The following is a 17,957-nucleotide window of genomic DNA, read 5'->3' on the forward strand; positions in this document are numbered from 1 at the left end:
CTACCCTTAGGCTGTGAGGCACAAGCCCCAGCAATGGGAGGATTAAAAGCCTCTCAATTAAAAAAAGGGGGAGGGTAGTGTGGGCTGCACAGTTTATAAATAGACATTGCCCAAGGCTGCCTGATGATGAAGTGGTTGTTAGTAAACCTTTCTCCTTTAAAGATGCCATTATCAGAGACCATTTAAAAATACCAGCTTCGTTTTGTCTTTTCCGGGAGAATCCTGGGTTTCAAGTCAGCCCTGTTAGGTGATATTTCTCTCTGTTAGACTTAGGAACAGGACTTCAATGTTTTGAATCACCTTTAAATGGAGAACAAAGATGATGATGATGATGATGATGATGTATCTTTTGCCAAATGGATGAGCAGCTTCTGGGGTCACAGCTGGAGAGAGGAGGATGAGAGAGGACCCCGGGAACACCACCGACCACAAGACGCCAGTTACAGGAAAACCTCCCTGCCCTGCCCAGTGAGTTGTTATCATAGAACCAAGGGAGAGGTGGAATGGGGAGGGGATTTCTCTTAGAGAATTTTTTGAATCTTTATTCATACCACAAAAATCCCTTTTATCATTTCATCTTGTTCTTTAAGTGACCTGATTTTTATCTATTGGTAATGATTTCCTTAATCTTAGTAATCTAAAATATCTTTCACTGCTCTTCAGAGCTCCTATAAGCCTGGCATAATCCCACAGCAAGACAGAATTCAAGGCAAAAAAAGAAACTTGATGTTATAATTAGTCTGTGTAACACTGTCAATGTGTGATTTCTACTAGTCACTTTGAAATACTGAAAATAATTCCTCTATTTGGTGCCAAGACCTCTGAGGAGTTAGGGATTCCATGTAACAAATCGCTACCATTGATATGTGTGATATATTTTTTCTGGTGGTTTCCATTTGGTTTTCTGACAAGAACAGGAACCCAAACTCCACAGTCCTCAGCCCTGTTTTCCCAGGGCTAGGCAGAGCACCAGGTGTCTGGTGAATGAAGGGTTAGCAGAAAGCTGTGGTGAGGAAAGTGGGTGGCCTTGCCAGGTGTGGGCTCAAAACAGGTATCAGAGTGTTTCTGTCTGCCTACTGTGGTGCTGGAAGACTCCACAGTAGACATGCATGTCCTCTGCTTCACTGTCACACAGCAGTAAAATGGCTTCTCTCTTTCCAAGTCACTTAGAATTTCAGCTGCTCTCTAACCCCTGTTTCTGCCAACTCCAAAACCAGAAAGCTTAGGGGTAAATTTACTTGATTTAATTTTTAGTTTTAGGGTTCCAAGATGCATAATGACTGTGAATTATATTAATATGTGCATGGGAACCTCTGTTAAATGCCATTGGTCAGCAACTTGGAAAATGAGACCTTTTTAAGACCAAATATTTCACAATAGGCCTCTTACCAAATGCATATTAAAGGAAAAAGGGCTGTCAGCACTTCTTGGTGCTTCTGTTTCCTTAAGTGAAGAATATTTAACAGGGTGCGCTCAGAGAAACCTTTCAGCTTTAACTTTCCCTCATTCTGTTTTAAACAATAGACCTTCATCTACAACTAAACAAATATTAAAAAAAAAAACAATAGACCTGCTTATCATGCTCTCATTTAATCTAAATATAATTAATGTTCCACACCTAGCAAGGTGTCCATAATGTATGATAACAGGAGTATGGAGACACTCCAGTTTCTAGATGCGAGAACAGGCATAAGTAAAGGGAAATATTATGATTTACTCTTTATCACAACAGTGCCTATAGCCACAGGAAAAATGAAAACAAAGGAAAAAATATGGTTTACAAAATATAGTTTTTTGAATAAACTTTAGCATCTCTCAAATTTTAACTTAGATAATACACCCTATTTAGAGAATTCACTTTTAGTTTGCAGTATTATTTGCCTTTATGCTCTTGGGAAATAGCAGATTTTATTTGTATAATATTTCTGAAGCATCCATTAAATATTATTTATCTGAATCAATAGGTTAAGAGTACCTGAATTAATAGGTTTAGAGCATCTGAGTCAACAATGAATTTTATAATGATCAGTCTAACACACATGCATTTACTTATGAAGACAAAATATGGAATAAAAATTATAATCTGACTAAATAGAAAAGAGAACATAGAAGCATAAACATAAATAAAAGGATGCAGAGGAGTTATACACAAAGTCCTGGAAAACAGGGAATCTGATTCTTCTTTCCCTATCAACATAATGCTATACATTTGTAAATTGAATCTGTATTGGATACTAACTTTTCATACCTCTAAATGTACTCAAAGTTTTCTTATTTTGGAGATCTGAAAAAAATCAGTTTTTCAATTTTTTGTGTTTTACTTTGAGCTCAATGAAAATAACTTTAAAAGAGTTACTGTTACCCTTATTTTTCTTCTCTCTCAATTACTCCAATCTAAGGCCATTTCCTTTCTAAATATTAATCTATTGATATTTACCTATTAATATCACATTTATAGGAAACAAAGAGCTTCTTTCTTTCCTGTTTTGCATGTGCTTTCTAATGCGTCTTATCAGTCTTATGATCAGCATTAATTCATATAACATATTTATTGAGCCCTCACTATGTGCCAGACACAATCGGATGACAGGGTAAAAGAAGACATACATGATCCCCATGCCTGTGTAAATTTTGGGTCTAGTATAATATACAGATTGGCAGGATGAAGTATAACAAGGAATTAAAGTTTAGTTCTTCTCATAGAACATTGCTTTTTGTCCAAACCCATTATAACCTGTGATTGTTTGTTTAAAGCAAATAAAGAAATCTTGCTTTTTCTATCCTGTTGTCTTTGGTGGAAAAAAAAAGTGAAATCTCTCTTGGCTATTGAATATATCTGCCTTCCCTGTCCATTATTACAGAAATACAAAACTGAAGTAAAAATTTCCACATCATTTATTTAAATTTAAAGCTGTGAAAGATAATTTTAATGTTTATCCCTGATTGACCTAAGCCAGCTACACACTATCATTTCTACAGTATGTCACTATAGGGGTGGTTCTCTTGCAGTTGTTTGCTATAGGGATGAGTTGGGGCTTGGCTCCTTTAAAGGTTTTCTCACAAACCTGGAGAGAAAAGGTATACTATAGCATTTTATAATTGATAGTAAATGGCTTCTTGTATTCCAGATTAGACTTGTATTTAACTTTTTGCTTTTAAAAGACAGAGTCTTCCTATGTTGCCTAGGCTAACCTTGAACTCCTTGGCTCAAGTATTCTTCTCACCTCAGCCTCCTGAGTATCTGGGACTACAGGCATGCACCACTGCACCTGGATATTTGTGTTTAATTTTAACAAAGCACTACCGGAATCCTTAATTAACAATAGGATTTCAGTGATATTTCTCTGGGGGAACTTTTAGCTTAATGTTCTGTGTACTTTTTTTTTTTTACAAGGTGCTAATGTGGAGGAGCTATCATAGAACAATGAAGGAGTTAAGAGCAGGACTCTGGAGCTTCCTCCTGCATTTTTCATGTATTAGTACCCTGACTCTGAACAAATTGCTTAACTTCTCTCTGCCTCAAATATACCATATTTAAGTGGGATTGATGATAATAGCAAGCACCTCCTTAGATTGTTGTGAAGATCCAATGAGTAATGTATGTTCAGTGCTTAGGTCAGTGCCTGCTACCTAGAAAGTACCTATTATTATTATTAGTCAGTGATGTTTAAATTTGGAAAGTTTTTTTTTCTAGATGCTTTTAGTTAATTACTGCCAAAAGTTCTAGAGTTTTTAATTTCACCTTTCCCTTATTATTGTTTTTAAAATATTTTTTTAATTTTAATTGACCTAATAATTGTACCATTTGGGAGTATAGTTCAGTGGTAGAGTATATCAACATGTATGAGGTCCTGGGTTCAATTTGTATTACCATGAAGAAAAATTTGTATGAATTTATGGAGTAGAGTGTGATATTTTAATACATGTATACAATGTATGATGATCATATAAGATTAATTGGCATACACAGTCCCTCAAACATTTATAATTTCATTGTGTTAGGAACATTAAAGATCCTCTCTACCAGCTATTTTGAAATATACAATTAATTGTTGTCAAAAATAGTTACCCTACTGTGCTACTGAAACACTCTTAAGTTACTCCTCCTATCCAACCTCATAGCCTTAACTGTCTTTAATGTTTCTTATATTACAATGGGAAGATAATTGGTGATTTTCTACTAAAGGTTGCCATTTGGTACATGATTCCCAGATTAACATGTTGAAGCTTAATCCTCAATGGATGGTATTAGAGATGGGGCCTTTGGGAGATAATTAAGGTTAGATGAAATTATGAGGGTTGGGTCCTGATCTGATGGGATTGGTGGTCTTGTAAGAAGAAGCACCAGAGAGCTAGGACCAGAGAGCTGGCTGGATGGCTTGTTTACTTCCTCCTTATTTTTGTCTCAATGCATCCATGGCTTGCCATCCTCCCAGACTCATACCTGGTCACTTTTTCATTTTGTACCTCATTTTGCACCACCTCACCCTTTCAATGGCATGGCCTCCCTCGTCTTTAGTCAGTGTGTCCACCCTACTGTACAGCACAGGCACTAACATGGGCAGTCCTCCCTGCTGCAGCTTTATGTACCATCACCCCCTCACCTTTCTAATATCTATGAAAATTGTGGATCCAAGACAAAGTTCCTCTGTCACACCTGGACAAAATTTAGAGCTGGGAAAGCTGGGAGCTCATGCTCACTCAGCCTGTCTGAGATAAAAACTGTTAACTATTTCAAGGACTTCTTCAGGAAAAAAAAAACACCAGAAAACCTCCATACACAACATGCTTGACATAGCTCACACACAGACACACATTTCTATAACAGAGTTTATCTTTAACATTCTATAAGACTACAATTCAGACAAGATGCTTTCCCCGCAATGGCACCTCTACCAATAAGACTTCAGCTCCTGCCACTGGTCTAGAAAGAAGACCAATAGACTTTGTATCTGAGCAGCTTATATGATTTTTTCCCTTTTTGCCAGTAAAATATTTTCTTACCTTTTCCTCTTTGGTTACACCTTTGGCTTGCCATGCTGTGCATTCCAGATTAAAAGCCTTTTACTCATTCCTGAATGTATAAATTTTTTATACTTGGAGAAGGAAGAAGTAAACAAAAATGTTTAAATCACTGTAGCAAAAAGATCAAAGGGAAAACCAGAGGGTGCAGTGATAGAAAGCAAGGAAAAAGTGTTTCCAGCGACCCCTGCAGGCAACTAAGTTGAACACCAGTCAATAATTAAGATAAAGACCAAAAAGTGCACAGCATTTGGCAATTTGAAGACCAATATCTTGGTGCAAAAGTTACATAGGAACTTTCAATGCTCTGCTGCTTTTCCAATTGCGATTTTAACATTGTTGTTATTGTGTTATTTTATCTCTATGTCTGTATGTAAATGAGATGTACTTACGTGCAAGATATTTATTAAACAATAATATGTAGCCGTTGTTTTTTAGTTTTTGTCTAAAGCTTAATTTTATATTGCTTTTGGTGCACATTAGCTTTTTAATATAAATTATATTTTTTATGACTCTCCCATTATACTTTTACTTAGAAATTACATAAATATTAATCTTTATGCTATTTCTCAAATGTTTATGGTTTAACTAAAAATGTTTAAAAATCATTGGTAGAGTAGCAAGCAATTAAACTGGTCCTTGGATGTTCTATTTAATATTTTAACCAATGGATTCTGCTCCTTCATTGTAGAGAAAAATCTTTTTTTTCTGAAACTCTTTTTTTATTATTAGTTGTTCAAAACATTACAAAGCTCTTGACATATCATATTTCATACATTTGATTCAAGTGGGTTATGAACTCGCATTTATACCCTGTATACAGATTACAGAATCACATCAGTTACACGTCTACGTTTTTACATACTGCCATACTAGTGTCTGTTGTATTCTGCTGCCTTTCCTATCCTCTACTATCCCCCCTCCCCTCCCCTCCCCTCCCATCTTCTCTCTCTACCCCATCTACTGTAATTCATTTCTCTCTCTTGTTTTTCCCCTTTCCCCTCACTTCCTCTTATATGTAATTTTGTATAACAATGAGGGTCTCCTTCTATTTCCATGCAATTTCCCTTCTCTCTCCCTTTCCCTCCCACCTCTCATCCCTGTTTAATGGTAATCTTCTTCTCATGCTCTTCCTCCCTGCTCTGTTCTTAGTTGCCCTCCTTATATCAAAGAAGACATTTGGCATTTGTTTTTTAGGGATTGGCTAGCTTCACTTAGCATAATCTGCTCTAATGCCATCTAATGCGATCAAGAAGATAAAATTTCAGTTAAATATTAGAAATGTTTATTAGTAGTTTATGGGCATCTTGTGTCTGTGCTAATATTGTACATTTCTCTTTATGTTACAAAAATTTTAATTTTATATCCCCAGTTTCCTATGCTTCCTAGAATGACATCATGTGACCACCAACCTCGAAGGCATTCTCATGAAGATCAGGAATTCCGAAACTGTGCTCACATGCGATATTACAGGAAATACTCAGTGGATGGGTCACTAAAGGAGTCACTGGAATCAAAAGGAAGTTCTCATTCCAAAATTCAGGAGTTTTCAGAGTCCTTTGAACAGCAACTGTGCTTTAAAACCAAACACTCTGTCTCTCTGGTATGTAACTGAGCTAGTACACATTTAGGCCCCTTGGGAAAGAAAACCCAGAGGTTTTGTCATCCTCAAGTTTGAGGAGCACAAATTTAACTTCTCCATTTACAGCTTGGTAATAAGATCAATGAAAACAACACTGAGTTTATTACAACTAATCTAAAATTAAATATTTTATGTCAATTTTAAGGAGCATATTATAAAATTTTTGTAATGTAAAATTAAAAATTCAAAACGTAAATTCTTTAAAAAATTTTCCACTGTAACAATCTACACACTTTTCTAAAGCTAGCTACAATAAACAGTGGGGTTTGTCAGCAAATTTTAAAATGTATATAAAGTATTCCCTAAGGTATTATCTCTAGCATCCCACACAAAGGGTACCAAAATTTATGAATGTTAAAGTCCCTTATGCAACATGGAGTATTATTTGCATATAACCTCCATATACTTTACATTCATATATTTTACATTTTCCCATTTACTTTTAAATTATCTCTAATTTTCTTGTAATACTTTATACAATGTAAACAATAGATAAATAGTTATTATAGTATATTGATTAGGGAATAATGACAAGAAAAAGAAAGTGTATATTATATATTCAGTACAGACACCATTTGTTTCCTGGTTATTTTTCATCCTCAGTTGGTTGAATCCACAGATATTAGCCCCACAGGTAGGGAAGATTTGCTATATCATTTTTTGTTTGGGGACCAAATGAATACTAATGTGTTGGTTTAAATTTCACATATTTGAACATTGAAAGAGCCAGAAACTGCTTTTGTGGCCTAATCATGACAAACAATATTAATTCTTTCACCTCAGTATTTAGAAATTCAATTGACTTATTTTTCTTATAATTTTCTGATTTTCTAAGTGATGAAATGAGGAAGTAAATTTCAAATCATTATTAATAAGTATATCTTGCATAGTGTTTATTTTTAATAAGGTAAAGACCAAATTTGAAACAATATTCACTATACTGCTTTTTATACTGTTCTGACCAGCATTAGAAACATTTATAATTGCTAAACATGAATTTTGATCAGATAAATACAAGTGATGGGTCTATGAAAATCATCTGGCAGCATATGTACAGGACTAGTATAGTTTTTAAAGTTTCTTTTAACTTCTATCTAAGCGTCTTTGTTTTGCTTTCTGACTTCAATCAATGAATGTTTATGGATGGAATGAGACAATCTAGGTATAAGAAACAGTTTACACCATGGAGTAGCAGACAATATTGTGGTAATAAGACACCTCCACAATGTTCAGCTTGTAGGGCTGAGTTCTGTCACATGACCACAACTCATCACTGGATCCCTAATGTTTAAAGTTCAAATAAGGGGGAGGAGAAGGGATTTTATCTGTTTATTTTTTAAAAAATAGAAGCATACATAGATACCATTACCATGTTTATGCATGTTATTTTTGCACAGTAATTCCTTTCAAAGAAACTCCCTGACCACCAACACTGAAGAATCTCCCCTTCTTGGGGCTAGGGTTGTAGCTCAGTGGTAAAGCACTTGTCTAGCACATGTTGGGCACTGGGCTCAATCCTCAGCACCACATAAAAATAATGAAGAAAATGTATTGTGTCTATCTACAACTAAAGCTTTTTTAAAAAAGAATCTCCCCTTCTTCATAGTTCCCTACTATATATCACCGCCACCTGTTGTAGTTACAATTTTATTTATCATCATTGTTTACTTCCTTTTAGCCTTATTTACTGATGGTCTATCTCCCCCCCCTCCCCCAGGTGGAATATCTAGAAGGTAAAATCTCTTCATTTAGTACTTTATCTCCTAATCTTACAACAACACTGTGTGTTCAATAAATCAGTGAATAAATGTGGACCACCCACCCCCGGCCTCCACCTATCCCACTTGGGCAACTTACTGGGGAATGCTAACATGGTTGGAAGTTATTTCTCAACACTTCATTTTTTTACACAGTTCTCACATTAAAATTTAGTGCAAACTCTATTATTAACATAAGGTAATGAACACAGGGAAGTTAGAATCATTCCATATGTGATCTTGTTTTCCTTATCAAAAAACGCCAGGAGACTTAATTTCACTGTACTGTACATTCTTTAGCTTTGGTATGTGAGAGCACAAGAGTCATGGTCATGTGCAGGTTGGCATTCTTCTCAGACCAACAGTGATGCCCAGGACCCTGTAATCCTTCTCTTTATGACTAAAACCTTTGGCAATATGATGATTTGGGGTTATGCTGATTTATTACTAGAAACTAAGAACTGGACATTGGCTACAGGGCAGGGCTTTCCTCATGTCTGGTGGTTGGGAGCAATAGGAGGCACAGAGCTTCTGGTGCATCTCTCCCCTTTCCTGACCCTTCTCTTTCAGGGACCTGAGAGCAGAAAGGAAAGAAATGAGAGAGAATGTCTGAGGATGGAGGTAAGATCCCGCAAGAAGGTGGAAGAAGGAAGGAGCTCAGCCAAGGAAGAACCCCGAGAGGTATCCATGGCCTCCCTGGTTGAAAAAGGGCCAGAATAGTTCTTTATTTTTATGTTGTGATGATAGGCGCCACTGGTTGTTTTGGGCCCAGTTCACCATTCCAGGAGGGCAGAATGGCAGCATCCCAGATGCTGAGTGACAGAGGTGGGCGGTTGGAATGGGGCTCTTCAAGACGACTTGAGTCACCCTCCAACTGCTTCTGGCATCTTGCTGGAGTGTAATCTGCTTTCTTGGCTTTTCATGGGAATAAAAGAATAAAAGGTATTTTAATAGAGTAAAGTAATTTCTGAAAATGCAAACGAAGATTTTTAAAGAGCTACCCACACATCTTTACCAACTCTTCTTCCATGACAACCCCGCAATTCATCTTAAATAAAAGTCATTGGTGTGACTCTTTAGGTTTGCTTCCTTTTAGAAGTAATTATGTAAGTATGTCTGATGGCCATCATTTAACGAGAACTGGTAATTACCATGCCAAGTATTATCCTGAATGCTTTAATATATTACCTATAATAATCCTTTCTACCCTGAAGTAGAACCTTGTGTTATTCAGGGTTCTGCAGAGAGGCAAGACCCAAAGGATATACAGAGTGAACTATATGAGATAGATATATTTGGGGAATTGGCTCACATGATTATAGAGGCTGAGAAATGTCATGATGGACTGTCTGTAAGCCAGAGAACTAAGGAAGTCAGTAGTGTGGCTCAGGCCAAGTCCAAAGGCCTCAGAACCAGAGAAGCTGTTGGTATAACTTCTTACTCCAAGACCAAAGGCATGAGAACCTGTGGCTGTGAAGACAGTGCAGGTGTAGGTCTTTGAGTTCAAAGACTGGTGAACATGGAGTTTTGATGTCCAAGGGCTTGATAAGAGAACTGTCCCAGTGAGACAGGGGGAGGGAGGGAGAAGAGGATATTTGCCTTTTTGTTCATCTGAGCCTCAAACAATTGGATGGTGTCCACTCAGATTGAGTGAGGGTAGATCCTCCCCACTTTCAGTGGCTCAAATGCCAATGTCTTTCAGAAACACCTGCATGGATACTCCCAGAAGTAATGCTTTGCTCGGATTTGAGTATTCTTCAATTCAGTCAATTTGACACTAAATATTAACTATCACAGATACATTTTCTCTTTACTTTCTGCTTGAGGAAATTGCAGTATAGAAAAGTTCTGTAGCTTCCAGTTATGTTGGCAAGGTGAGGGCCTGAGTCATTCATTTACTTTGATGGCAGAACTCATGCTCCTCACACAGGACCTCCACTTCTCTTTAGAAGTGGGTCTGACTTAGTGTGTAATGTGCCTGTGAATGATGAGATCTTAGTGGGTAGGTTACAATTTTGAATACATGGGTGAAGACTGAGTACTTGAGGTCAGCTTTATACTCTAGATTTTAACTTTTTAAGACTATATTCTATCACCATTCTCCCCACCCCTCACAAAAAATGGATTGGAACTCTAATACTTAGCCTGTTTATTCTTTGTCTCTATCTTGGATCTTCAAATGCCCATGTGCAACTAGGTTTTCCATTTTGTGAAGAAGAAAATCTCCCACATATACTACTTAAACTAGTATTGTAATTGACTGCTACTGTAAGATATCTTTATATAGACAATAGAAGGAAGAGATAAAAGGGAAAGTCTTAAGGGGAAAATAGTGCAATAAAACTAAAATAGCAACTACCTTGATTGGAATAATTTTGATTTCTATATAGCCTATACCTGCATCCTTTCTGGACTGATATGTCCATGTGACCTTCTTAACACAGTATTATGCTTTTTCATACATATAATGAAAGATGAGTGAAGGCTATGATATAGTGACTTTTGCCTATCCATTGCCACTACTGACTGGGAGGATAGGAGGGGTCCTCTCTGCATAAGTCATGCATAGGAGAGTAGTTTCCCTGGCTTTGAGTACTTCGAAGTCTTGTCAAACAAGTTTCAATTCTGGGGACAGTTTGCTCATCTACATTTGTTTCTGAAGAGATGTGGGGAGAGATGACACACACATTGGGAAAGTTAGAAGCCTAGATGAATCATTTTGGCCCAGTGGATGGCTCACTGAGTCAGTAGCTGCCTCCTACTCCAGCCTGGATATCTGGATGCCTGGATTCTTCCCATTTGTAGACTCATGAAAAATCATGATTAGGAATTTTACAAATGTTTCATCAAACTGGAATGAAGTCATTTTCAACACATGTTCGAGACCATAGTATGTGGAAGTGATGGACTCCCTGAAAATGAAATTTCTAGTTTTTTTTCATTTTTGTATCATAAAACACAGCCTCTTGCAATAAAAAATACAGAGTAATAAAAATAATAAGAAACAAAAAGAATTTCGGTTAGTCTACCTACTCAGAGATAAATGTGGTTAATATATTAGTGTATGTTCTTCCGGAATGTTATCTATGTGTTCACATGTACATACTTCTACATAAAACACTTTTTTCAATCATGTCTCTTTTTTTTAAAATCATGTCTCTTTTTAGTTAATACATGATTAACATCTTTTTAGATCAATTAAATTGTTTATTGAAGAATTTCTATGGCTCATTTTCAATAGCTTCTGACATCATAAAAACCTTTCCTCATACCAGTAGATATTATCCTTTTCATGCTAGACACCACCTTAGCTATCTTCCCTCAAAAAAAAAAAAAATACCAACACAACAAAGCAAAACAAAAACAAAAACAAAACAAAAAACAACTTCTTGAGGATTTATCTACATTAACCCATCTTTTCTTTTTACTTTTTTTTTTTCCATTTTGGTGCTGGGAATTGAAAAATTCTATCTCGGCAGACATTCTATCACTGAAGTACAACCTAGCCCATCCTGTCAATTTTAAGTCTGCTGCAATACGATTTCTGTCCTTACCCTCTGTAGAGATTGTTCTTTTCAAAGCCAGTCATGACCTCCTTACTGTCAAATTTTATGAAAACATCACTGTATTTTTTTTTTTGCTTGATTTTCTGGAAGCATTAGACTTAGTTGACCTCTTCTTGAAGTTCTTTCTTTGGTTGTTGACAATTATATTCTTCTGGGTTTCCTTGTGCCTCTCTGTTCCCTCTTGGTCTTTGGTTAGGATCCTTATACCTTAAGTAGTAATTTTCTTCTGGTCTCTGCCTCAGCACTTGTCTTACTCTCTTCATTTTCTCTCATCAATCTCAAAATTTCCCGTGGGGTAAGCTACATATGAATTGATGACTCCCATCTACCCCTCTGATGTAGAATCTCTTATGAGCATGAGGCTCATAAATTAACTGTCCCTTGAACATATTATCAGTTGCAGGTTTCATGGAATTTCAAACTCATCTTTTAAAAGCAAGCTTTTATTCCTTGCTGTATTGGTCAGATTTCTATCACTGTGACAAAATGTCTGCAACAGAGGGAGGAAACTATTATTTTAAACTCACCATTTCAGAGGTTTCAGGCCATGGTTGCTTGGCCCTGTCACTTTGGGCCTGTGGGAGGTAGGACATTATAGTGGGGAGCATATGGCAGAATAAACTTCTCACTCTATGGCGGCTGTGAAGTAGAGAGAGAAAGGAGCAGAGTGGGTGGGTGGGGGTGTCCTGATATACCCTCATGCACATGTTTCCAGTGACCTACTAACTCCAACTGACCCCACTTAAAGTTTTTACCACCTCCAATAGTGCCTCCAGCTATGGATCAAGCCTTCAATTCATGAGTCCAGATTCAAAAGTCTCACACTTGCCTCGGGCCTGTTCTCTATCTATGTTCCCTATTTTCATGAATGCATCACTTAATGATATCTCAAATATGCACCTATTTGGGTTTAAAATCACTCTCACTCCTCTGATTTTACATCCAATTAATCACCACTCCTGCCTACTTTGCATCTAAATGTCACTCAGATTTACCCAGTTCCATCCATTCTCGTAGCTACTAGGTGATTTTAGGTCCTTGACATCTCACTTTGGTTTTGATAAAATAAACAATATTTTTATATAACTCAAATATATTATTAAAATTAATTTCATCTTTTTTATTTGATGAAGGAGACCATTATAAAATTATTAATTGCATATGTATCTCATTTCAACCAGGCAGCAGTAATCTATACGCTAGGTAACTCTTAAGCCTCTTTTTCTAGGTCTCTTGAATTTTACTTTTTAAGTTTTATTTACCTTAAAATGTATTGTAATTTAATTAATTCAAGGTGTTATTTGGGGTTAATTGGCCTACTTCTAGTTACAAATTTTAAGTAAAGTTTATTATACCTGAATTTGTCCTTCTCTTGCCCTCCCTCCCACCCTTCTCCAAATAAAAATGTTCTTGGTTGGTAGAGTGCTTGCCTAGCATGCACAAGGCTTGCACAGTCCCCCGCACCACACACACACACACACACACACACACACACAAATGTTCACATGTTCATGTTCTCTCCTGTGATGCAGTTTAACTCATGCAGGTTTCATCATATAGTGCAACAGTTTCCTAACATGTCTGTCTTCCCATCTAGGCTGTGAATTCTTAAGTGGCAGAGACTAAATATTGATTATGTTTGTGTTCCCTCAACTCAAAAGGTGTTATTGCATAGTACTAGCTCAATAGTTTGAGGGTGTGACTGTAAAGAACTAGAGCCCTAAAATTTGAATTCATTTTATTTTAGGCAAGACACTGTCATATATTACTTAGGATCTAGTTAATATTTTTTCTTTAAATGCAAACCGTTTTTATTTATAAAAGAAGTATTCAATCCATATTCAAATAATGCAGAAGCATGCAAAAATAAAAAATGACAGTCCCCCAGAAAAGTCAAGCGTGGGAATTATGAACTTCATTCAGTTCAGCATTACTGTCACAGCAGTCTGGTTACCCTAGATGGCAGTCTTGAGCTGTTGTTTGGACAGGTAATGCAGGTCTAACCTCAGTGCTCGCCAAAGACAAAATCATTATCATTGTTTTCAAATTGAAAGTAGCAATTCATATCAAAATCCTTAGAGGTAGATTAAGCAAATGAAAGTTTGATAATTTTTATGACTTATCAATGCATTTAAAGGTATGCATGAAGGAAGATGTCAAGCTGGTTATCTCTATTGGGAACAAAAAGACAATATATTAAAATACTGCGCAGATAGTTGACATTTTATGAATATGGGTAATTTTAGACTGGCAAAAGGAAGGACTGTAAGTTCCAAGTTTGTGTTTTGGGTTTTTTTTCCTTTTTACTCAGACAGGTTATGTGCTGACATCATAACAGTTTAGAGGGAGGCACATATCACACAATGGTGTGAACACCCAGTCATCATGCTAATGACCAAAAAGGATCTGTCTTTTGACTTTTCTAGATCCTCTTCTAACTTTGGATTGTATAACTCTGTTTTGGCTGAATTCCTGCTGTAGCTTTGGAGCCAGTGATCATATAATTGCCTGAACACAATTTTACCCCACCTTCAGGTATAAATACTAGAAGAGAAAACCAAGAGTGAACGGCAAAACCCCCTCTATTTTCCACAGATTGTGCATACACGTGTGTCCAGCAGCTCTTGGGTGACTTAGATTCCAGTTCCAGTCACACCTAGCTGGAATAGAATCTGCCTTGTCTCATGATTTTTGAGTTTCTCCCCTAACCACTAATTGCCAGGATTTATGTATTCATTCTCAACAAAGATGGATGTGTTTTGATTGCCTGCAATGTGATAGGGATACAGCAATGAGCAAATAGTCAAAAACCCATGTCTTCGAGAGGATAGTAAATACAAATTACAGAAACATACTGCATAATGCCATGAAGAATAAAAACCATTTAGGAGGATAGAGATGATGAGAATAGTCTTATATATGGGGTTTCAAAAAAAAAAACACTATTTAATGAGAAGGCATTTGAGCCTTGGTATGAATGAAATGGTGGGACAGAGTGCCAGGCAGAGGGCAGGGCAAAGACTCTGTGGTGAGAGCTAGATGGCCTCCATTTATAAGTAACAAGATTATGCTGGAGTGAACAACAGTGGTATGGTGGGAAATGAGGTTGGAAAGTACCAAGGCCAGATCATCTGTGGTGTAGTTGGCTGTTGGTCTAAAGTGCCATGGGAGGTATAAGGAGGCTTTGAGCAGGTAAGTCACATTGTCTGACTTAATTTCATGGAAAGATGCACTTAATTTCATGGAAAGAAACATTGCCATGCCACTTCAGACACATTATTGTGCCACCATTATGTTAGCGCTGTGGCTGGTGGTAAGAAGAGTTTCTTGAAGTTGGAAGAAAATGCAAGTGCACTGTTTCCAGGTTGAGAATATCGTCTTGTCAACAGCATGGTGCATGAATAAGGTTATAGAATGAATGTAAAATGGATACATGAATCAAGAGTTGGGAAATAGAAAATCAGATGCTTTGTCTCTACCTGAAGCCGTGTGCCCTCACCCCTGGGGACTGATGATCAGTAAAGCCATTTCCTAGGTATTATTGGTGGGAATGTAGATTGGTGTACCCACTATGGAAAACATGAAGGTTTCCAAAGAAATTAAAAATGAAGCTTCCATTTATGACCCATAAATCCCTACTCTGGGTACATATCCAAAGAAAATGAAATCAGCATCTTGTAAAGACATGTACATTCATTCCCATGTTCACTGAAACATGATTCACAATTGCCAAGGTGTAGAAATAATCTGTTGGCAGATAAATGGATCAGAAAACTGTGGGGAATACATACAATAGAATATTATTTGGCCTTAAAAAAGATTTTACTGCTTACCACAATATGAATGAAACTGGAAGACACTGTGCTAAGTGAAATAAAGGAGACTGTTAATGGGTTAGATATGAGGTATCCCCCCAAAGCTCATGTGTGAGACAGTGCAAGAACATTGAGAGGTGAAATGATTGGGATAGGAGACAACCCAATTAGTGAATTGGTCCCCCGATGAGATTAACTGAGTGGTAACTGAAGGCAAGTAGGGTATGACTGGAAGAGGTAGGCATGGAGGGCATGCCTTTGGGGTATATGTTTTGTATCTGGCCAGTGGATTCTCTCTGCTTTATGATCATCATGTGAGCCACTTCCCTCTGCCATACTCTTCCACCATGGTGTTCAGCCTCACCTTGAGTCCGAGGAATGGCTATGAGACCTCTGAATCTGTGATCCCACAAATAAACTTCTTCCTCTAAAATTGTTCTCATCAAGTCTTTCAGCCATAGTGGCAAAAAGAACTGACTAAAACAGAGACATAGTAAGGAAAAACTTTTGCAGGATCTCATGCATATGTGGAATCTAAAAAAGGAAAAGTATAACATACAGAGTATGTTAGATTTTCATCTCTGTGACAAAACACCTGAGCTAAACAACTTAAAAGGAGAAGAAATTTATTATGGCTCATTGTTTCAGAGCTTTCTTTCAGTCTGTGGTCACTTGGCTCTGTGGCTTTGGGCCTGTGGTGAGGCAAACAGCATGGCTGGGAGTGCTGTGGTCGAGAAGGCTGTTCACCTCCTGGTGGCCAGGAACCAAAACAGAGAGGATGGGGCCACCCAAGAGGTGCTTCAAGTTCACACTCCCAATGACATAATTTCCTTTTATCAGGCCTACCTCTTAATGTTTCTAGCCCTCCCGATAATTCCACAAGCTGATGACTGAAGACTTTAATACATGGACCCTGGGGGACATTTAAGATCCAAACTGTAACACAGAGAATAAAACGTTTGCCACCAGGGGTAGGAAGTGGTGGAGGAAGTGGAGAGGGGTAGGTCCAAAGATACAAGGTAGATTTTGTAGGATGACTAAGTTTAGACAGGTAATGTACAACTTGAATACTACAGGTAGTAAAATCATGCTGTGCTTGGGATTTTTTTCTAAATGCTAAATTTTAGCTGCTTTTGCCACAAAACAAAAAAAAAAATCATGAGTAACTGTGAGATAATGGATATGCTGATTTGCTTCTCTGTAACAATCACTTTGCTATCTATCTGTGTTTTATAACACCATAATGTGTACCTTGAATACACACAATACATTTATTTTAAGAAATTAGGAGTTTCAGTATGGAAGACAGGAAGGCAGTTTTCTATGAAGGAAACTTACCCTGACACATAAAACTAGGGAGGGAGGAAAAGGAAAGAAACAGAGCAAAAAAAAATTGATAAAATGTTTATTTTTTCATTAAGAAACAAAACCCAAGATTTCCTTAAAAGATGAGGATTTAATGAATTAAATTAAATTGATAGTAAAGGGATATGTGGAGGGGGAAGAAAGATCTTAGGAAGACCTACTACATGGTTGCTATGTTTTGGATGTGATATGTGTGAGTCCCACAAAGATTCATGGGTTGGAAGCTTGATCCCAAGTGTGGTGACCTAAGGGTGCATGTCTTTAAGTCATTAGAAAAACTGCCCTCCGACAGGATTCATTTAGTTCTCATGTGATCCTTAAGCTCTCTCTCCTGTTATGAGTGAGCCCACCCGCTGAATTCCTCTTTGTCTTCCAGATTGACTATGTGATGTCTCTTCCCACATGTGCTCCTATCATTTGCCATGCAGCTTTTGTTAGAGTCAGTGCCCTCCTTTTCTGACTTTCAACTCCCCAAACTGTGAGCTTTACAAAGTAGTCTACCTCGGGTATTTCATTACAGCAATGAGAAATGGACTAAAACAATGGTCATATGTAAGTGTCAAATAAAAGATGCAGACCACCACTATTATGGACATGAAATCCCCAGGAAAGCTGTCACCAAATCCTCTACCAACAATGCCATCTTTGCATCTGTGCATGGAGCATCTTGCTCTCCTCATTGCTAACCTAGCTGCAGAATTCGACAGCTCTTCTCTTTCACTTGTGTACCAAAGCATTGATCATCAATGAGTTTTACTTAAGAATTTTTGGAGAAGACATAAAAGATAGT

General features: G+C 37.2%; 2 protein-coding genes across 2 annotated transcripts in view; one reads left to right on the forward strand and one right to left on the reverse strand.

The window, feature by feature from the left end:
* Nucleotides 1-9,696, forward strand: LNP1 (leukemia NUP98 fusion partner 1). The gene is made up of 3 exons (XM_081301589.1): nucleotides 1-468; nucleotides 6,395-6,625; nucleotides 8,992-9,696. The coding sequence occupies exons 1-3, from the start codon at nucleotides 307-309 to the stop codon at nucleotides 9,139-9,141; spliced, it is 543 nt and encodes a 180-aa protein (XP_081157715.1). The 5' UTR covers nucleotides 1-306; the 3' UTR covers nucleotides 9,142-9,696.
* Nucleotides 9,152-17,957, reverse strand: part of LOC308653130 (uncharacterized protein) — a gene marked incomplete at both ends in the record, with an annotated part of 26,590 nt that continues 17,784 nt past the window's right edge. The window contains one exon of the mRNA XM_081301590.1: nucleotides 9,152-9,336. Within this exon, the coding sequence (XP_081157716.1) occupies nucleotides 9,152-9,336 (185 nt within the window). The remainder of the gene's footprint in view (nucleotides 9,337-17,957) is intronic.

The sequence above is a fragment of the Spermophilus citellus genome, assembly GCF_964194105.1.
Source record: "Spermophilus citellus genome assembly, chromosome: 7".
Taxonomy (NCBI): Eukaryota; Metazoa; Chordata; class Mammalia; order Rodentia; family Sciuridae; genus Spermophilus; species Spermophilus citellus.